Here is a 20622-nt window from a genome sequence, read left to right as displayed (position 1 = left end):
GGACCGGGTTAGATCGCCGCGCTCTGCCCCGCAGCCCGCGGAGCGCGGCGGAACCGCGGCATCAATACACCGGCTCGATTTCAATCCCCCTCCTTCAGTTATTTAGTCCGTTTTCCCATCGGAGGCGCGGCTCGGGGCGCGGAGGTACCGCGGGGTGCGCGTAGCGCGGCGATGGTGGTTGGGATGTGCCTGCGATTGGGTTCTTTTTTTTTTTTATAAAAAAAATTGTCTTTATTATTATTTTTGTTGCCCCAAACTGCTGAGAAAGGTCACCGAAGGAGTTGGCTGCTAAATAAGACAGAGAAAAAAAAATAAAAAGAGCCCTAAAAAAGAGCGGCAGGCATGCGCACTGCGCGGATGCCATATTGGAATGAGTCTGCCGCGAGTGCGGGCAGAGGGACGGGTCAGCTCCGCGCCGCGCAGCGCCGCGCACCGCGGGGGGCTGGCTGCTGAGCCGCGGAGGAAAAAAAAAAAGAAAGGGGGGAAAAACACCCACAAAAAGACAAACTTACCCAGGTAAGGCGCCGAGACCGGCAACCAACCCCCTTCTTTTCTTCCCCCACCCCCCCCCTCCGCCCCCCAAGTCCTCCCGGCTTGGCATTTCCCTTTATTTATTGGATTTTATACCGCTTGGGTGGAGAGAGTGGCTTTTCCTCTTCCAAGATTTATCCTAAAGCTTTTTTATTTTAGTTTATTTTTTTTTTCTAAGCGGGGGGAAGGTGGGTGTGGATTTTTAAATTTTATTTTATTTTATGGGTTTTTTTTTTCTTCTCCCCCCCCTTCCCTTCCGAGGGGAAAGCAAAGCCGCGGTGGAGTTGTTGCGAAGTGTTGGCGTGCCGGGTTGCGGGGCGGCTCGGGCAGATTCCCCCGGCGGAGGATGGGGAAGGAGGTGGAGGAGGAAGAAGGGGGGTACCCTCGATACGAGCCGGTACCTGCGCTCGGGTCCGCGGGTGCCGTTCCCCCCGCGGGCAGGGAGTTATCACGGGCAGGGTTTGCGGAGCCTGTGCAGTTAAATCTCGGGCGTGCAGGGGTTTTTCTTTTTACCTCAGCGTATCGCGATTTAGATGCTCTCATTTCGCTCTCTTTCTCTCCCCCCCCCCCCATTTATTTATTTATTATAAAAGTAATATCTGTCTTTTTGGTGTTCTCCTAATAAATGCTCGTGCAACCTCCTTCCAAATTTACTGGGCTCGGTGCACGTCTCGGAAAGAGTTATTTTGGGTGTGCGGGGTGGGTTCCATCCGAATCTGCAGGAGAAGAGAAGGGGGGGGGGGGGGATAAAAGCTGCTGCAAAAGGCGAGGCGGGGGGCGTAGGGGGAAAGAAAAGAGAAGAAAGCGATCAGCTCTGCCAAAATGTGCAGCCCTCATCTATACATATTTCCCCGAACTGCGGTAAATGAATATTTATAAAGCTTGTCAGCTCAACATGGCGGGTTAAGGTGTCTTTAAAAACTGAAAATAAACATTTTGAGAGGAGGACGAGGAGGAGGAGAGGGAAGCCGAGGGTGCCGGCACGATCGGTTCAACTCTCTTTTGTTGCTCGCAGAGGTGCGCTGGCGAATTCAGTGCGGAGGGAAAGGGGATGGGATCAGTCCTCTGGGTCCGTCCCGTCCCCCCATCCTCTCGTTTCCTCCCCCCCGCCCCCCCATCCCCAGGACTCACCGGTGGGAAAAGTGTGGGATGTTTAAGGGACCGTGAGAAGGGGCGTGCGGACTGGGGAGCCCGGCGGGTTTGCCTTCTGAATGCCAAAATTACAGACGTGCCATGAGAAAAGCAAACAAATAAATGAATTAAAAGGGGGGGGGGGGGAATAAAAGAAGCCGGGTGACGGGGCGGTGGTTTTATTTTGCGGGAGCAGCAGACGGACGAGCCGTGGGATGGGTGAGTGTCCTGCTGGAGCTGTCAGGCATTCCCGGCTCGCCTCGGCGCAGTCAGTCGGGGATACGGGTGTCTGTGGGATGGTTTTGGGCTTGGGGTGTGGTTTTTTTTTGGGGGGAGGAGGGTGTTGGTTTTTTTTCCCTCTTGTTTTTAGAGCAAAACCCGCTCGGAAATCGCTCCTCGCGGCGATTCGAGCTGCCCAACAAGTGACTTTACCCGTGCGCGCCGCAGCGAACGGCTCTTTTTACAGGGAGAGCCCGGAAAGCCCACGGCGAGGGAGGCGGATCGCAGCCCTTAGCGAAGCCAGCGGGAGTTTGCGGGGAGTTTTGCGTCCCCTTCCCAGCTGCCTTTAGCAAATGTGGTTTTTCCAGGGGAGCGGAGGAGCCGAGGCTGCCTCAGAGGTTAGGGAAACTTCCCGGCTTCCCATGCAGAGATCCCCGCGCTTCATCCCTGCTGCTCTGGGATTGTTTCGCCGTGGTTACGAGATGGTAACTCGGGAGTATCTGTGGTTTGAAACTCTGGGAAGCTCCAGCATTGCAGGCTGTCAGTGATCTGGTGGCCATGGAGGAGCTAGGGAAGGTTTTGGGTTGTTTGGGTTTTTTTTGGGGGGGATTTGCTTACCCATTTCCCTGCACCTCCTGGAGATGCTCTACAGAAACCCACCATGCTTTTATTTAGCAGGAGCAGTTGGAGATGGTGTTTGCACACCTTGGAGATGCTGTTTGCACATCTTGTCACCCAGGTTGAGGTTTCCCTTTTCAAAAGGGCTCTGCTCCATCTTCCTGGCCCGTTTCTTCCCGTCTCTCTCCAGCCCCCAGTCCCTGGTGGGACCAAGCTTTCCCTCTTAGGGAAGCCAAAAATCTCACATCTCAGGATGTGAGAAGAGGAACAGAGGAGAAGATCAGGGAGGAGGACTGTGATGTCTTATCAAAATAACAGAAAACAGTGTTACTTATGAGCAGAACAACTTGGAAGGCAGCTGTCAAGCAGTGGTGGGATGTGGGTGGCAAAATGCAAGCGCTGCAGTGGAGTAGTGGAGTAGTGTCAGTCTGGGGGGTTTTCTATTGGGTGGGAGGGGATGGAGCCATTGCAGAAGGCAAGTCGTGGCCCCTGTGCATCTCTCTCTCTCCAAGTCTGCTGGCCCTTGGACAGGACAGCTTTTAAAATCAGTTTGTGCCCCTGGTGCTCTGGGGAAGAACATGTTATAGCAGACAGACCTTGTGCTGAGCGGAGAAGCAGCTTTGCCTGGTTGCCTGCTGTGGATGTGGGGATGGAGGGGTTGCAAAGGTTTCTGGATGTCCCTCTCTATCTGGGGTCTTGCCCTTCTTCCCCCTCTGATGGGAACCCCTTCCATTGCATCAGCATTGCCCGTTTTGGGCTGTGCAGCCAACACTCCACCCAAGGTGGGGTGCAGTCCTTGCCTCCACCCTTGGCTCTGCTGGGGCAAGGGACATTGTTATCAGCCAGAGGGGCTGCATTCATGAGGCTACTTTGCTCCCCACCACTTTGCTCCTATCTCCTCCAAAAGGAGGGGCTCCTGTTGCTACACAAAGCCCGTGCACACCCCTCCTGTGGTGCTTGCGAGGTTGCATTAGGGTTAGCTCTGCTTGCACCAGGCAAACCTCCTCCAAGGACTATTTCTTGTAGTGGCAGTGGGGTGGTGGCCAGGATTTAGCACAATATTTTGCTTTCCATCCCAAGAAGCCTCTAGGTACAAACAGATTTGATTTCCTCTGCTGGGGGCAAAGTGGGGGCAGGCGAGGCAGATTTTCTCTCTGGGGTGGGGAGGGCTGCCTGGGTGAGCAGGGATGAAAGTGGTTTTTTATTTTCATCTTCTTTTTTTTTTCCTATTTTTTTTCTTTTCTCCCCAACAGATTATTTATGGAAGGAAAAGAAAATATTCTCACAAGTCTAATAACTTTAATACTTATAAAGGATTAGGTCCTAATAACTCCTCTGATAAGATGGAGGCTTGGTGTAATCTGTTACTAAGTGAAAACCTAAAAGCCATTTAAAAAGATACAGCCAAGAGCTATCAGGAGACTAGTACATCGTAAACAACCAGGAAATAGCTTTTTACTGATTTCTAGGGGGTGGATGAGGTAGTGGGACAGTAGACACGTTATAAGCAAGACAGTATCATTCCATTTATTTATTGAGAAAACATTTACAAATAATCAACAGATGCTACAAGGACGTTGTAGAGGTGGAGAGGGTGTTTCCAACAGATGTAAAAACATCTGTAGAAGACAGCATATAGTTATATAGCTGTGATTATGAGTGATAATGGGCTGGCTGGACAGACAGTTGATGTTTAAATGAGGCATTTATTGAAACGTTACAGTAGTGCTACTATAAATAGGATGAATGCTGCAACCGTGAAGTCTTTAGGCTGGGGATGCTCTTCCCTTCCCCTTTGGCTTGTGCTGTGCTGAGTGTGCTGCTGGCCTGCTCAATACCTGTATGTGCCCTGAGTTGTACTTTTTGACACTTTTGCATGAGGGCATCAGTGAGGGGAGGTGATGTTACCTTGCTGAAGGAGGTGGTGTGGTAGAGAAGGTGCCAGCTTGTTTCTTTAAGGACTTCTTAATAAACTCATGTTGATGTGGGGTAACAGGAGGTTTAGAGAGTGTCCAAGGAGGTTTTTGAGGGATGTGGTGGTTGAAGGAGGTGGCTGGTCCCTGACTGTGCCCAGGTGACAAAGTAAAAGAGTTGTGGAAAGCTCCAAAAACCTGGGGCAAGCAGCCAAACTTGAAACAGAGGAGCCAGAGGCATGTTGCTGAAGGTGCACGGAGAAAATTAATGTGGTGACCACAGGGGACGTGTTCTAAGTGACCTGAAGGCGACAGAGGTGTCAGAGGTCTTTTATTACTGTGAATATTGACATGTGCAGAGTCTATCAGCTGGGTCCTGAGTGCTGACCATCAACTGCTGTCACTGTTGTTAATGGTGATGCTCTTTTCAAATACAGAGTTCGTTCTGTCGTTGTAACGTGCTGGTCCTTGGGAGCAGGGGGGTTTTTTTAGGATTAGAGTAGCCAATGGTACCTTGCCCATATTTAAATGTCATCATTTGAAGCTGTCAGTCTTTGCACAACACTCATCTCTGATGAAAGCAGTTAAATGCACCCGATGGGTTTTCAGCCAGAAGGCTTCTCTGTGTTTTCCATGCCTCAGGTATGACTTGTACAGTGATTAAAAATGTTTGGGCTGCTGAGTAGGGGAGTGCAGAAATAGGCACGAAGATTGTGTCACTGGCATTTCAAAAAAATAACTCCTGAAAAAGTTTATTTTGAGGCTGGCCTTTTGCAAGACCTAAACAAAGCATTCTTGAGAGGGCTGGGTTGGAAAATGTGTTCGCAGTTACTCAGATTTTATGAATCAGAAGCATTTGCTCTAAAATTAAATAGTAACAAGAAGAAAGAAAAAAACCCCACATGAGCAGTTCTTGACAGCTGACCAAGAGATCATTCCTAAGTAGGTGTGAGGCTTAAAAAAAGGTTATGTGCAGAATCCTTGCTGGTTTTACTCTCACTCACGAGTCTTGCTTTCATGAATAATACTCTCACCATCACTGGGTGGCTTGTGAAAGGGCATCATGTCTTCTTAGGTAAAGTCCCAACACCCAGTTTGAATATGTCACTGGAAAGTTTCTTCTTTGTTTGATTGGCAAGGAAGATGAATTCCCTCCACTGAAATCCAGGAGGTGCCATGACTGTTGTGCCTGCAGCGTAGGAGATCAAGACGAGATGACCACGGGCTGAGGATCCTTAAAATCTAAGGAGCCTAAAAGTCCCTTGCTGGGACTTTTGAGTGGAAAGTGAAAACTTTCTTGGATGCATGAACAATATTCCCTTAAAGAAAGGAGAAGAAAAAGTAGGATTTAACTGTTTCTTGGAAGGTGTTTTGAGCGAGGTGCAGGTGTTAAGATCAGACTCCACAAGGCATGGTCATATGGGTGGTGGTTGGAGCATTAAGCCTGGATGTCCTGGAGCAGCTCACAGGTTCACCATGTCATCTCCTAGAGGCCACTTGTGTGGGAGGCAATCCAATTTGGTTTTTCTTAGATAAAAGGTGTGGAATTAGCCCTGTAAGTACTTCCAGAACTCTGTTAAAATGTCTTGTGGAATTTTGTTCTGGACAGACCTTGGCATGGGTCTGCTGGCTGCCCTTACATGCCCTTGGTGAAGGGAAGGGTCCTTCTCTTCCTGCTGTTGTACCAAAGAGTGGTGGGAGATGGCTTGCAAGGGCTGGATCTTTCAGGGTTTTTGGGGGTGTTTTTTTGCAAATCCTAGCAGTGAGTAAAGCTGCTGCTGGATGTAAAGCATCAAGAGGGATGTAAGCATGTGTAGGACTAAGCCCAAATGCTGATCAGCTGTGCTGTTTAAATGAGCCAAACAGTGCCAAGACCTAAAATGTCATTTTTCCTAAAAAGTGTTGGAATCAGATGGCAGATGTTTCCTGGATGCTGGTTTGCATCTCGGGCTTTGGTAGTTTTTTGTTGGTTGGGGTTTTTTTTTAATGTATCTGACTGCTGCAAATCCCTGCAACATAGAAGGCAGAACTGGGAGTTTTAGCTGGCTAGGGACTTCTGAACTGGGCCCTAAATTAAGTCCATGAAAACAGTGTTTTGAGTTTCCTGCGGGGTGACTTCTATTGCTTGGCTGTTTGGTCCCTTTCACAAAAAATTGCAGAACGTTGGGGGCTGGAAGGGACCTTGAAAGATCATCTAGTCCAATCTCCCTGTCAGAGCTGGATCACCCAGAGTAAATCACACAGGAACACATCCAGGCAGGGTTTGAATGTCTCCAGAGAAGGAGACTCCACAACCTCTCTGGGCAGCCTGTCCCAGGGCTGTGTCATCCTCACAGGGAGAAAGTTCCTCCTTATATTCACATGGAACTTCCTCTGCTCCAGCTTGCACCCACTGCCCCTTTTCCTATCACTGTCCATCACTATGAGCCTGGCTTCATCCTCCTGACTCCCACCCTTCACATATTTATAGACATTAATAAGGTCACCCCTCAGTCTCCTCTTCTCCAAGCTAAAGAGGCCCAGCTCCCTCAGCCTTTCAGGGGTCTGATATCTTTGCTTTTGATCCACGTGACTGGTGTTTTGGGATGGTAACCATCAGATGAGATCTTTCAGGGCGATAAGCAGCTGTGTGTGTTGAAATTACCTATCTAAAATGCTTCCTCATTGCAGCTCCCTTTCAAACACAGAGGCAGGAGAAGATGGGGCATTGTAGTTGGTGGGTGTTGTTGCTGTGCTTCTTCCCTGCAGTATTTTTGCTTGTTATAAAGGGCACTGGGGATATTGATGTGGTCTTCCAAATCTTCCAGGGTTAGCAGGGGTGATGGCAGGGGCACAGGTGTGGCAGCAATGCCTTGTCGCCCTCTGTTATTAAAACATCCAGCTCAGCCAGGAGAAGGGAAATTTAATGAAAAAGTGCTTTTAATTTTAGAGGTTAGATTGAGTCCTCAGTGAAGCTCATGGCAGGTTTTTGCTTTAAGTCCAGCTCTGGGTCCATAGGTTGTGTTTGCACATAGGGCAGGCAGGAGCAGGATGTGTACCCAAGTCAGACATCTGTATACCTGTCTGTTTTCTTCTTTTTTTTTCTTTTTCTTCCCTAATATTGCAGGGCTTTTTGCTGTAAACAAGTTAGTTTCTCTAATTAGGTTTATTCCACTTTGTGTTATCTTATCTTAATGCTGTTTATCTCTGTGTGTCTCCTGGACTCCAGGGTGTGCCAGGTAGGGAGGATGAGAAAATTGCTTTGTGAAACATGCCTGTCTCTGTGGGCATGAAAAGGATGAGGCATTTGGCACCAGTGGGGTAAGAGAGAAGAGCAAGGACCTGCTGAGTTATGAAGGGCTGTCACCACCTCTCATGATCCTTTATCCACCACGTGTCTGCAGAGGAGATTGATTCTTGTCCTTCTAACCCTTGAAGGTGGACTGTCCAGACCACCCCTGCCCTGGTGTTTCCTCTAGTTTCCCCTTTTTGTGTGTTTTCCCTCCAGGCTTAGTAATTAATGTTCTGTGCTGTTGCACAAATGGCACTGATGCTTCACTTCAAGAACAGAAAGATCAGCCCTGTTGAGTGGTTCGAGCAGAAGGGCTGATGGGGACATCTGTGGCTCATATAGACCATCACTTACCCCAGGTCAGGATTAACTGTACCCAGATCTGTTTCTGGACAGATCAGCATCCTAACCCCTCCAAAAATCAAGGCTTTGTGCCCTTCCCACAGTCTATCCCACTTCTTCACCAGATTCATTAGTAGTGGTTTCTTCTCATGCCCAAATCAAATGTCCCCCTCCTGCAGTTCAAACTCAAGTCTGCCTCTTCAATTCATAAAGAACATGGAAAACAGATTAAACTCTTCCTCATTCAGCTGTTTTTTATATATGTGAATGTTATGAACATTCCTAGCTCTGCAGATTAGATGGGGTTTGTTTCTTCCACCCCGGAGTACGTCTGAACCAACACAGCGCTGTTCAAAGCAGTAATTTGCCCCTAATAAAATCCTGTGGGGTGTTCAATATGAAAAAGAAATTGTCACTTGATGTAAGTGAAAACATTTGGTGAGGGAAGCTCTCAAATAATAATTAAAACTAAAAAAAAAAAAAAAAAAGATAGGAATTTGGGAAAAGTGATCCAAGAAGTTTCCAACTGGTACTTTGTCTGAGAAGAGACAGGCTCTTTCTCTGTGAGGTGAAAGCTGTTCCTTGATGTTTTCAATAGCCCTTCCAAATGAGCCCCCATTTGCATTGTGCAGATGCTCTGGGGGGTGGGTGGGTGTGTGTGTGTAAGTATTGTGGCAGGGTGCCACTAGCAATCCTGCCTGGAGTATGGTTTTATTTAGGGACCTCTGCCTAGAGAAGGAGTTTGTTCTCAGCCAGTGTTAGACCTGCGAATCCTCACATTAAATGCAAGGGGATGATTTGCAGCATTGCCCATGAACTAGGATTTTGGGGAGCTGGAGGCTGCATTTATTACCTTGCTTTGCCTGTGTGTTCTGCGAGGTGGTCTCTGAGCAATGAAAGATGCCACTTGCATTGTTTTAAGCAAGGAGTGAGGATCCAGACTTTTAGACCCGGTAAGAGAATGCTGTTGACTTGACCTGACCTGTAAAAATCAGGTGGTGTGTGTTGTGATTTGCAGTGTGGATACTGGCAAAACTAAATGTGGTGTTTACTGGGGCTGGGATCCGCTGGGATATGGGTGTCTCAAGGCTAGTAGGCAATGGAGGCAATCAGAAGGGTTGCAGCAGGGCAGTGTTGGGTCAGACCCTCCTGATGAAGGGCAGAGACCTAAAGGAGAATGGAGATGATGTGGAGAACAGTGCTTGAGGGTGGGCAGGATATCAACGTATTTCTTGCTCCAACTTTCAGGCAACTCCTGGTCTCTTGTTGTCTCCTGTGTGTGAGAATATGCCTTAGTGGGTCACCTGAGAGCATGATTCAAGATCAGGGTTGTGATGGGCAACTCAGATACATCCTAGACCTGGTCCCAGAGGGCTGAGTACCCTATTCGCCCTGCTCTATGTACAGTGCCAGTGCCATGTGGTGTCCAGGCGTGTCACTGCTTTGGTTTGTTTCCTGACAAATCTGGGGTGTCTAAAATCTTCAATCTACACCAATTGCTGCAGTTTCCTGATTGTTCAAGCAGGTGGATCTGCTCTCATTTTGAAATAAAACTACTTTCCTTGATTGCATTGCAGTATCATTTTCACTCATGGTCCTGCAAAAGGCTTGAAGATGGTAAAGGCTGTGTGAAATCAAACATGGTAGTGCCTGGCTTTGAAGGCACTGGATAAAGCTGCTAGATGTATTCACCAGAATAGTCTATTGGGGCCACCCTTGTTCATCTTCTGTTCAGCTTGGCTGGAGAAAAGATATATGGGTTCCTTCTATCCCAACACACTGGAAACACAGTGAGTCCTGGAGCTGTGGGTACACCCAGCCTCCCACTCACCGCATCCTTGCTAGGGGCTGTTCATCAGGAGATGGGGTCATACTGGCAGCCCTTACTGCAGCCATGCTGTACTCAAGTGTCTCTTTACTGAGAGGTGGCATCTTCTCAGGTCAATGAACACCACTGAATTTTGGAGGCAGAGGACAGATTGATTGAGATTGACAGTGAGATTCCTACTTGTCCACTATTCAGGACTCAGCAGTACATTGACAGAAGTGATGTTCTATCCAGGAAGGGGGTTTCAAGGGTGTAGGATCTTTTTGGCATCCTCTGCTCCGGTAGTCTGCCTTGGTTTAGTCAACCCCAATTAACCAAGTGTATATTGGAGGGAGAAGGTAAGTTTTTCAAGAGCCCTAGGGTGCTGTATTTATGTGTCGATCCCCATCTGACAGGGGTTTACACCAAAGGAAGGAGAAACAGGGTGGAGTAGACAGATGAGAAATGTAAAATGGAGCGAGGAAGCCCACGCCAGCACTCATACAAAGAGCCAATATTGATAGAGATGACAAGGCAGCGTCTTTGAGATAATGGTGCTGCTCAGACTGACAGCTGTGAGAAGAAGGAAATAAGAGAGATTCCTCTTTGTATTGGCTGGCTTTTTCTGCTGGTGAATTAAGAGTCTGGATCTGAATTAAATACCCAGGGAATAAGAGCTGTGTGGGGGAAGAATCGGGTTGGTTTGAACCACCACTGCGCAGAAACAATGAACAAGGAATCTGAAACCAGGGAATTTCCCCCTCCCTGCTCTTTCAGATGCACTTCATAATGTTTGTGTTCTGTCTAGGGTGGCGTCACCTTGAGCCTCTTCTGCTGTTGTTTCCCATCCCCTGGTTTACAGGCTGGCGGTGTGGCTCGTGGTCCATAATTTGGTTTCCAGTGGACCCATTTCTTCTGACTGACAGAGAAATCAGAGTACAGTGGTGTGCATTGCTTGTTTAATGTTGATGATTGCAGGCCAGTCAGCATGCTACTGTTAACAGTATGGCTGGGGACTCTGTTTGAAGTGTTAATTAGCAGCAATTAATAAGAAGTGAAAAATTAATACCCTATGTCAGCTTTCTTTGCTAGTTATATCAACACCAAGGCTCAGAGCTATCTTGAAGCCTGTGTTTGCATAAGAGTTTGGTCTTCTTGTCACATAGTATTGGGAAAATACTTAAATGCTCTCCTACCATAAAAGGTAACCTAGTTATTCCCAGAGTAAGAAGATAAGCTGTAGCTTCCGACAGAATCCGTTTTCGTGGGATGTGGATGCTCTCGACATTTCAAAGCCAGTAAGTTGTCCATAGGTTGAGCAGAAAAACCCATTAAAATAGAGATAAACAAACAAAAAAAGCCAGTCACATTGCTGAATCTGGCTAAGAGGTTCTGCCTTACCCCCTTTTAATCGAAGTGGGCTGAAGCCCAAACCCCAGACGTGGCCACTGAGGATGGATCCCAGCTGAGCTGCAGATGCCTCGGGCAGGTTTCTGCTGGTTTTCCCATCCATCTTCTATTTCTGATGGAAATTCCCTGACCCAGAGGATCCAGCCTTTTGGATGGGTGTGGTTGGGGGCTTGACTGCATAAAACACAGCTAATACTGCCATCATCTGCTTGACACCTTCAGCTTTTTATCAGCCCATAACTTTGTTTTATCAGCATTGTAGGAGCATTACAAGATTTAACTACACTACCAAGAGGCATATCTTTCTTCTTGGAATGTATATTGTTACCCCTGAGCTCTGTTTAGATGACTGATTTGTTGTGTTTAAACTGATCTCTGTTTTCTCTCCATCCTTTGGAAATTTTTTTAATAGACACAGATTATCTTCCATCATCATCATCATCTGATCCTGGAGCAAAAATAAAAGCAGCTGAATACACCCAAGGTTTAGCTTCAGCTCACAGTTCCCTCCTCTCACATTTAACAAGCTCAATGTTAAATCCTGATACTTAACCAATTTATTATTAATGATATTTACGGAAGTATTCTCTACCAAAGGAGAAGTGTTTTTTGACTTTGAGTAGACTGATTGCTTCTAGTTTCATAGTTAATTGAAACTTAATATACACTGGGGATGAGTGATATATATGTTCTGAGGTTAGCTGCACTCGAAATACTCCTAGTATATAATACACTTAATTCATTAGCAAGTCTCATGTCAACAAAGGATAAAGATGGAGTGCTGTAGTGGCCATCACAGTGGGGAAGAGATCATTATTATTTAAGGAGTGCTCAAAGTATACTAAGCACTTTGCAAAGAGACCAACAAGCACATTGCTCAATGTTGGTTTACGGGCTCTCTTTATTAAGAAAAATGTTTTTTCCTTTAATTAGCAGGTTTCTCTTTGGGGTGGGGAACACAAACTGCTGATGGGGTCTAACTTTCCCCAAACAACCTTTGGTTGGGGGTTGCATCACCTGCCTTGGTAACTTGCTTCTACCAGTGATGCTTTGTGAAACATCCATGGTTTTAGCACGATTTGATTGCGGTCACCGCAGTGCTGTTGTGACTGCTCCAGCAGAGTCTCACCGTGGTTCATTTAATGAATATCACTCTTACACATGACACGTTGCTCATCTTTTTCAGCTCCTCCAGTAACTGCTTGCACATGTCCATTTCTTCCTTGCAATTTTCGTTGGAGCAGGTTTGAAATCCGGGAACGAAAAATCTATGACAGAGCACTCTCCCTCTTTCTATTTTATAACCACCATATCTGGTCTTCCTGAATATGCTTCCTGAGTAATAAAAGTTGAAAAAAATCCCATAATATTTTTACAATCTTATTACCTCCTGCTTTGCCTGGCCTCCTGCAATAAACTTTTTTTTTCCTACTTTTAGTCACGCTTCTTGCAGGGCATTGGGCATCTCTGCTGCCAGCATAGTCTTCTTGGTTGTGCAGGTCTCGGATTCAGCCATGAATAAGTGGGAACAATCCTCCCCATCATACATTCTGGACACACACCTTCCCTACTACCTTGTCTTCGCTTTAGCATTTCTTGTGTGAATAGCTGGTTCCCTCCCATAACCCGAGCTCTCGGTTTTTCTTTTTCAGTCCTCCTTTGACACCTTGTAATTCATCACCATCTCAGAGAGTTTTACTGAAAAGCTCACTTTGGAGTTCTTTTTAATCTACTCCTAAGGGTGTATGTCTGGGTATTGCTTGTCTGGTGGCTTACTGTAGCTAGAAATATAGTTCTCATTTAGCCTGGTGTCTGATTCAGGATCTAGTCAGTCTGTATTCCCTTCTTCATATAATTTGTCATCTCTTTGTGTTTTTATTCCACGTTTTATTTACTATGGTCACTCCTTCTAGAAAAATGTCCTCTGCCAACATAACCCAATCTACACCTGAGTTAATATTTGCTACCCTGCATGGTACCAAGTGGTGCAGTTACCTTAGGTCAGTCTTCACTTGCGAAACAGTTGCAGGCAGCACTATTTCAGTTAGGGCATCTGTATTTTGCATGGTGAACTTTATTTTCTAGTTATTCCAGTCTTTACCAAGTATTCTCCCTCACTGTTTCCTCTGTTTCACTGTTGCAAATAAGCCCCTTTGCAATTTTGAATATTTTTGGAATGAGATATAGCTTACACTGTGTTTAACCATCAAAAGGTTGGATGCCAAGAGCTGGACTTGTTGGAAGGTGGTTGAATTGGCCTTTCTTGGGTGCCTTTTTTGGTATGGGTTGTGCCACCCTATGGGCTGGTCCTTCCCTCTCTGTTGGTTGTACAGGGAGCTGGACTGAACTCTGAGATGTGAATCCTTTATGTTGAATACTGGGGATGTAGTTTATCATCTCATTATCTTGTGTATTGTTATAGTTGTTGTTACTCTTTGATATTATTGACACTAAGGGGAGATGCCCTTTGTTGAGGTTTCTCATCCAACTCTAGCTTCACCTTGGTAGGCAAAGCAGGACCAGAGTGTAACAATCAGCACAGGATGACTTGAAAACCATTAGGAAAAGCTGAGGGAATGGGTTGGTGTAGGTACAACAAATTACTGATTGTTTTTCTTCTTTTTCTTTTAGCTTGTGCTCTAGGTGCTCAGTGTTGCAGGATGAATTAGGAAGGCAAGGTCTCTTCCTCTGAACCATGGAGACAAGGGCATCTTTCATCACCACCATGCAAGAGACCCAGCATCTCACCCCAGAGACGGGTCAGAGCCCGGCCAACGGCAACAGGGAGCAGTTTGATTCAGGTGAGCTCTCCTTCACCCCCATGGGTTGTCTTCCCAGCCTTCCAACCAGTCACTGTTAGAGGTGGGGAGAGCTATGATGCTAGTGGAGCACTGGGAATGGTTGTACAGCTTGAAAGCGTTTTTTGAGTTATGGTTTGGATTGTCTCCCATGGTTGATGTGTTCAGAGACTTAAGCTTTTCTTCTGCTGGATCTCTTCTAGAGTACAGTTTGATACTGTCTCCCATGACATCCTGATAGAAAAGCTGAGAGATCATGGGATAGATGACTGGACAGTGAGGTGGGTTGAGAACTGGCTGTTGGACCAGGCTCAGAGGGTCATGATCAGTGGAGCAGAATCTGACTTGGAGGCCTGTGACTAGCGGTGTTCCCCAGGGCTCGGTGTTGCGTCCAGTCCTGTTTAATACCTTCATTGACAACCTTGATGAGGGAACAGCATCCACCCTCAGCAAGTACGCTGATGATACAAAGCTGGGAGGGGTGGCTGACACGCAGGAACACTGCGTTGCCATCCAGAGAGACCTGGACAGGCTGGAGAGCTGGGCAGGGAGAAACCTAATGAAATTCAACAAAAGCAAGTGTAAAGTCTTGCACCTGGGGAGGAATAACCGTCTGTGTCAGTACAGGCTGGGGGATGACCTGCTGGAGAAGAGCTCTGTGGAGAAGGACCTGGGGGTCCTGGTTGATGACAGGTTGGCCATGAGTCAGCAGTGTGCACTGGTGGCTAAGAGAGCCAGTGGGATCCTGGGGTGCATCAGGAAGTGTGTCCAGCAGGTCAAAGAAGGTGATCCTCCCCCTCTACTCTGCCCTGGTCAGGCCCCACCTGGAGTATTGTGTCCAGTTCTGGGCTTCTTGGTATAAAAAAGACAGGGATCTCCTGGAGAGAGTCCAGAGGAGGCTACGAAGATGATTAAGAGCCTGGAACATCTCCCGTATGAGGAAAGGCTGAGTGAGCTGGGGCTGTTCAGTCTAAAGAAAAGAAGATTAAAGGGGGACCTAATTAATATTTATAAATATCTTAAGAATGGGATGCAAGGGGAAGTTATTTCTTCTGGAATTAGGTGCTTTAACTTCCCATATCTAGCCCTAGCCAGAGACAGCAAGTTATGGTGAAGTTGCACATCATGGCTAGGCCCAATCTACTTTCTTTCTGACGCCAAAATGGAAAACCCCTTTTTATACCATCTCTTCTCTTGTATATGTTACACCCATATACAAGAAAGGTCGGAAGGAGGATCCAGGTGACTACAGTCCTGTCAGTCTGACCTCAGTCCCGGGGAAGATCATGGAGAGGGTCATCTTGGGAGCTATCATGCAGCACATGTGTGATGGCCAGGGGATCAGGCCTAGTCAGCATGGCTTTACAAAAGGTAGATCCTGTCAAACTAACCTGATTGCCTTCTATGACAAGGTGACCTGCTTAATGGACAAGGGGAAGGCTGTGGATGTGGTCTACTTGGGCTTCAGTAAAGCCTTTGATATGGTTTCTCACGACTTTCTGCTTGAAAAACTGTCTGCCACTGGCCTGGACCCTCAGCTGGGTTAAAAACTGGCTGGATGGCCGGACCCAAAGGGTGGTGGTAAATGGAACAAAATCCAGCTGGAGGCCGATCATGAGTGGTGTCCTCCCAGGGCTCAGTCCTGGGTCCAGTTTGAAAATTCAGATATTTCCAGGGTGGACACTTGCAGCGTGATCTAGTCACCATTGGATCTATTGATATCCATGGGAGTGAGGTGGGTGCTTCTAGGATGAGATTCAGTTGACCGACCATAGACATTGGCTTTGGAATAAGATGAACTGGCCTGTGCAGCCTGAATGTCTTTGGGGGTATGGATTTTGGTGACATTCCTAAGGCCATGCAGGAGGTTTTTGGTTGATCAGGTTTCCCCTCAGCCCTCATTTGTTGTGTTAACTACTAAAGTGTTTCAATTCTCTGTTCACTCAGAAAGTCATGGATGTATCTGGGCCTATAAATCAAATGGTGAAGTGATTTGCCACAAGTACGTTCTCCCTCAGTGAAGCCTGGGAAAAATCTGTGTTTCTGGAGCCACAGCTCTTGGGTCTTTTATGCCCTTTATTTTCCATAGCCAAGTATCCCAGGAGGCTGTTAACAGCTGGAACAGTTGCATTTTTATAGTGTCAATGCTTAAGCACTTTAAAGCCATTGAGAGGCTCATAGATAATGACTTGATGATTTTATTTGCCATCCTGGGCTTGTTTATACATCACCGTGTTGTAGGCTAGCCAGCTTTGACTCTTGTGTTAAGAAAGAGCACTGGGCTTAAGTACCAATAATTGGAAAGGGAGCTGATACGTACAAGAGGCCTAAGGCCAAATTTGTCATCTCATGGGGCACTCTATGAAATGCTGGCACCTGGGGTTTTGCATCTCCTGGCAGTGCCAGGACTTTGTTCTTGGAGTGTGTGACTCAAGGAGTGAAGACCATATCAGCTTTGTGATAACCGCTGCTCAAGTGGGCACAGTTTTTGTTGTTGTATATTAAGAGAGGCTTTGCATTTCTCTATCTGCATTTTAATCAGGGGATCTCCAGGCAATTGAGAGAGGTGGGCAAGAGGTGTCCTCGTCTCCTTAGCAGTAGGGCTTTGCTGATGGGTGAGGAGATTTGCGTAGAGCCCCATTAGGTGCACAGATGGGACTGGGTCCCTTGGGCTGGTCTCATACCTGGCCATGCCATGTCTACTCTGGATGCCCCTGTGCCAGAGCTCTAGAAAGGAACAAAGTACATAGAAAAGCATTTGGAAACTTATAGTCCCTTCAAAGTCCTTTGTGATAAAACAAAGCAAAATAAAACACTGATGCTGTGATAAATGAATCCTCTGACATTATTTTTACAGACCTTGTAAAAGTAATTTCCTGATAAAGTCTGTGGATAAAACACGGTAGAGGAGCCCGAGTTGTGGTGTGTCAGAGAGAAATGAAGTGACAGGGAGGGAAGGTTGCAGCTCTCATGCTGTCTCTGCCTGGGGTCTTGAAGGGTCTCTGCTTGGGTTTAGATAGGAGGGATCTGGGCAATATTCTATTAAATGTGCTGTTGCGTTTTGCTGGCGGTGGGACTGTGGGAACAGTGAGGGAACGTGTTGGCATGTGGCAGAGTAGGTCAGGGTAATGAGGCTGTGAAGTATACCAAGGCTTGTTGCATCCATCACTAGCATCTCTAATACTGACATAATTAACGTGCTATTGGCAAGTTATGGAAGATTTTGTCACCCTGAGGACATTGCTCTCTGCAAGGGCTGGAGTTCGTATACTGAACTGCCTAAAAGTCCCTTCTGCTGTTCTGTGGAATGACTTCTTCCCATAAGACTACTGAGGAAGGCTGGAGAAAAGGAGATACTTGTCTGAACTTACCCAGCAGGCTAGAGTGAAAAGCAGTAATAAAGCCTGAGAATATACCCAGAGCATCATGGGCTGAGGGAAGTGCCTCATGATCTGAGGAAGAAGTATCTGAGTAGAAAAGAAGAGAGCCCAGGGCTGACCTGGAAGTGACTTCTCCATGTCAGCTGTCCTTAGGTAAAGATATCTTTGGGGTTGTGTTAAGCAGCTAATCTCAACACTACAAGAACAGTTGGATGCAGAAGTGGGGAACAACCAGGCAGAGGGGATAGGCTTTTAGCTTTTCACCTTTTTGCTTTTCATGACAGAGGTTGGGACAGAGGTTGGTTGTGCTCAGGATGGAAAGTTACTTAAGCATATCCATATTTGCCCATGGACCAAGATACTTTATTTTAGAGGCTCAGCCTTTGAAATCTCTGGATGTGGTTCTTCTCTAAAACCCCATGGGGTTGCAGACAGGAAGGCTGAAAAAAATTTCCTGATCGTCTAAATTGCCTGCCTGAATGATACAGATGAGCACTTTCTGCACCAAGCTCCTACCTAGTGGTTGAGCTGTGTCTTATCTTTCAGTCAAGAATGAACAATCTCCTCATTTTGGGTCTAATATCTCCCAACAATTGCAAGAAACCAAACAACACCTGTCCCTTGCTCTACATAGAAACGGTCTATTTGCAGGCTGTAATCCTGGAGTTGGGTTATTTCATGTCTTGCTGAGTTGAAAAGTCATCTGGTAGCTGTTTCATCATGGGAGTAAACGTTGATTTACATCTTCATCTTTAAGCAGGTTAATTGAGTTTAAGGCAAGGAGTCAGACCTTAGCCTGGATGCAGCAGTGTGCAAAGTGTTTAACAGCGATGACAGCTCAGCGCTCCTCTTTGAACTCCCAGGCAGATCTTTCCCCTCCACCAGCTCTGTCTCAAAAACCCTCTTCTGATCTACCTTTTTCCCCTCCCCTGTGTATGTCTGGCTCCTTAGGCAGCAAATAAAAACCTGTGTCTTCCCCTTTTAATAATGAGAGATTCCCATTGCACAACATAATTTTCTGGCCCTGAAAACTGGAGACCTGTAGCAATAATTGCAATAAATTAACCCCGGCGTTTTCTTCATAAAACTGTCTGGGGAGGCTTCTTAATTCAGTTTGTCATGAGTCACTTTAATTACATCATGACCACCCTGATGAATGCTTGGGCAGGTAAGGGTCTCGCAGAGTTTGCCTGATAAATGCTTATTGCAAAGAGCTCATTGCTAGACTGTAAATATTTTCTGCTCTGGGGATGAAGCTGGGTTTGTGAGATTGCTTGGGAACAAAATGAAAACAATCAGATTTGGCTGATTTTCTGTAAGTGAAAGAAGATTTATTTTTAATTATTGTGTTGTGTGTTTCTGCGACGGTTTGAGACCTCAGCTCTGCTCTGCTCAGTGCAGTTATTAAAAAAGAAGAAAAAAAAAAAGAGTAATAATGTCAAGTCCTTCACTGTGGGGAAGGATTGTGGACAGGATGGTGGTGAGGATGGGAGAGGCATGGCATAGAGCCCCAAATCTGGGGCAAGGACAAGTGACAGGAGATAGGACAAGGGGAACAGCCTTAAGCTGTGCCAAGACATGTTCAGATTAGATGTTAGGAAAAAGTTCTTCCCTGAAAGAGTTGTTGGGATGTGGAACAGGCTGCCCAGGGAGGGGGCTGAGTCACCATCCCTGGGTGTGTTTAACAGACGGGTAGATGAGGTGCTCAGGGATCTGGTTTAGCACAGGACAGGAATGGTTGGACTCGATGATCTTAAAGGTCCTTGTCAACCTAGTGATTCTGTGACAAGGCAGTAGAGTCTGGTGAGGGGTGCTGGGGGATTTGGGGGAAAGCAGCTGTAGTCTTGGGGAAAGAGGGAGGCAAAAGGGTCTCAGCTGAAATTTCTTGATGGAGAGTTGCTGAGGAGGGAGAGAAAGGGTGGCAGCACCAAAACTGGGGCTGTCCAGCACCAGGGGTTGGGATGTTTGCTCTACACACTGCTCAGCCAACAGAAGCAACTTGTAATATTGTCCCAAGGGCACTGCTGCAATTAACAGTGCTGGGTGGGTGACTTGATCTGGGGGCATGAGCAAGACCATTGCACCCTTGTGATAGTGAGCAGGCAGCAGCTTCCTGTGCAGCAAGGGAGTCTTCAAATACCAATTAAGAGTCCAAGTGTCTGTTGCAGTATGATGCATTTCTTCCCCCACTGCCATGAAAGCAAGAGTCATTTCTGGCCTCAGAGTGTTGGCTGCTCAAGTCCCCAGGTCTGCTGAAAGCCAAGTAAGAGCCGATCAAAACAGATCTGCACAGATCTTGAAAACAAGCCTTCTGTTTTCCCTTGTGTTGATATTTATACTGGTTGCTATTCTCACCCTGAACTCTTTGACACAACTTTTGCCTTCTTTGGCTGTGTTTGAGGCTGCTTTTTTTTTTTTTTTCTTGTTTTGTTTGCTTTTAAACAGATGAAGGCTCCAGCATCGAGGATGCAGACTTCAACTGGGACGAGTTCCTGGAGGAAACAGGAGCCAGTGCTGCTCCCCACACCTCCTTCAAACACGTACGTGCTTCCTCTGAGCTTTGCTGGCGTGCCGTGAGTTCCCTCTTCTGGTTTTCGGGGGGTCCCTGGAGAGCTGAAGTGGGGTCTGACCATTCTGGGGAGAAATTGTCCCTCTGTGCATGCAGCAACCTGCATAGGAATGGCCCCTCAGCTGGTGTTAGGTGAACTTGATGTGTTTGCCTCACCTGCAGTCACAGCTTGGAGCTTTTTGCCTTATTCTTTGCTTTGGGTTCAAATTTTCCATTTTTGAGGGCTTATAGTGGTCTACTTTTGCTTATAATGCACTTTTTTTTTCTTCTCTTTAATCTGTTTTGCTTATTCATTGCTGTCCATCCCAACCCATAGAGATTCATCTCACAGAATGCCTTATTTCTCCAAAGCTGCCCTCTTAATACTTAGTTTAATGACTAGCAGGGTCACTCAGCACTAGAGCCCAGCACAGTCCATAGGAAACCATCTCTCAGCCTCCTGCCTGGAGATGATGCTCCGTGAGCATGAGAAACAAGTCCTTGGGTATGTCATGCTTTTCCTGGGTGAACATGGCTGAGGCAGCCAGCCATGGTAGTTACAGCATGGTCTGTGGCTCTGGTCCATGTTAGCACAAGTTGCATGTGAGATCTCTAATACCTTGACTGATGAAGATCAGAGTGTGCTTTGCAAAA

General features: G+C 46.7%; 1 protein-coding gene across 1 annotated transcript in view; it reads left to right on the top strand.

Moving 5' to 3' along the window:
• Nucleotides 1-467: 467 nt before the first annotated feature.
• Nucleotides 468-20622, top strand: part of SFMBT2 (Scm like with four mbt domains 2) — a gene marked incomplete at its 3' end in the record, with an annotated part of 115845 nt that continues 95690 nt past the window's right edge. Inside the window, exons 1-3 of the mRNA XM_084268316.1 lie at nt 468-516; nt 13874-14043; nt 19866-19960. Coding sequence (XP_084124442.1) covers nt 13938-14043; nt 19866-19960 — 201 coding nt within the window. The 5' untranslated portion in view covers nt 468-516; nt 13874-13937. The remainder of the gene's footprint in view (nt 517-13873; nt 14044-19865; nt 19961-20622) is intronic.

The sequence above is a fragment of the Gallinula chloropus genome, assembly GCF_964237585.1.
Source record: "Gallinula chloropus genome assembly, chromosome: 1".
NCBI lineage: Eukaryota > Metazoa > Chordata > Aves > Gruiformes > Rallidae > Gallinula > Gallinula chloropus.
Note: the sequence above shows the minus strand (reverse complement) of the source record. Positions and strands in the feature narration are given on the sequence as shown.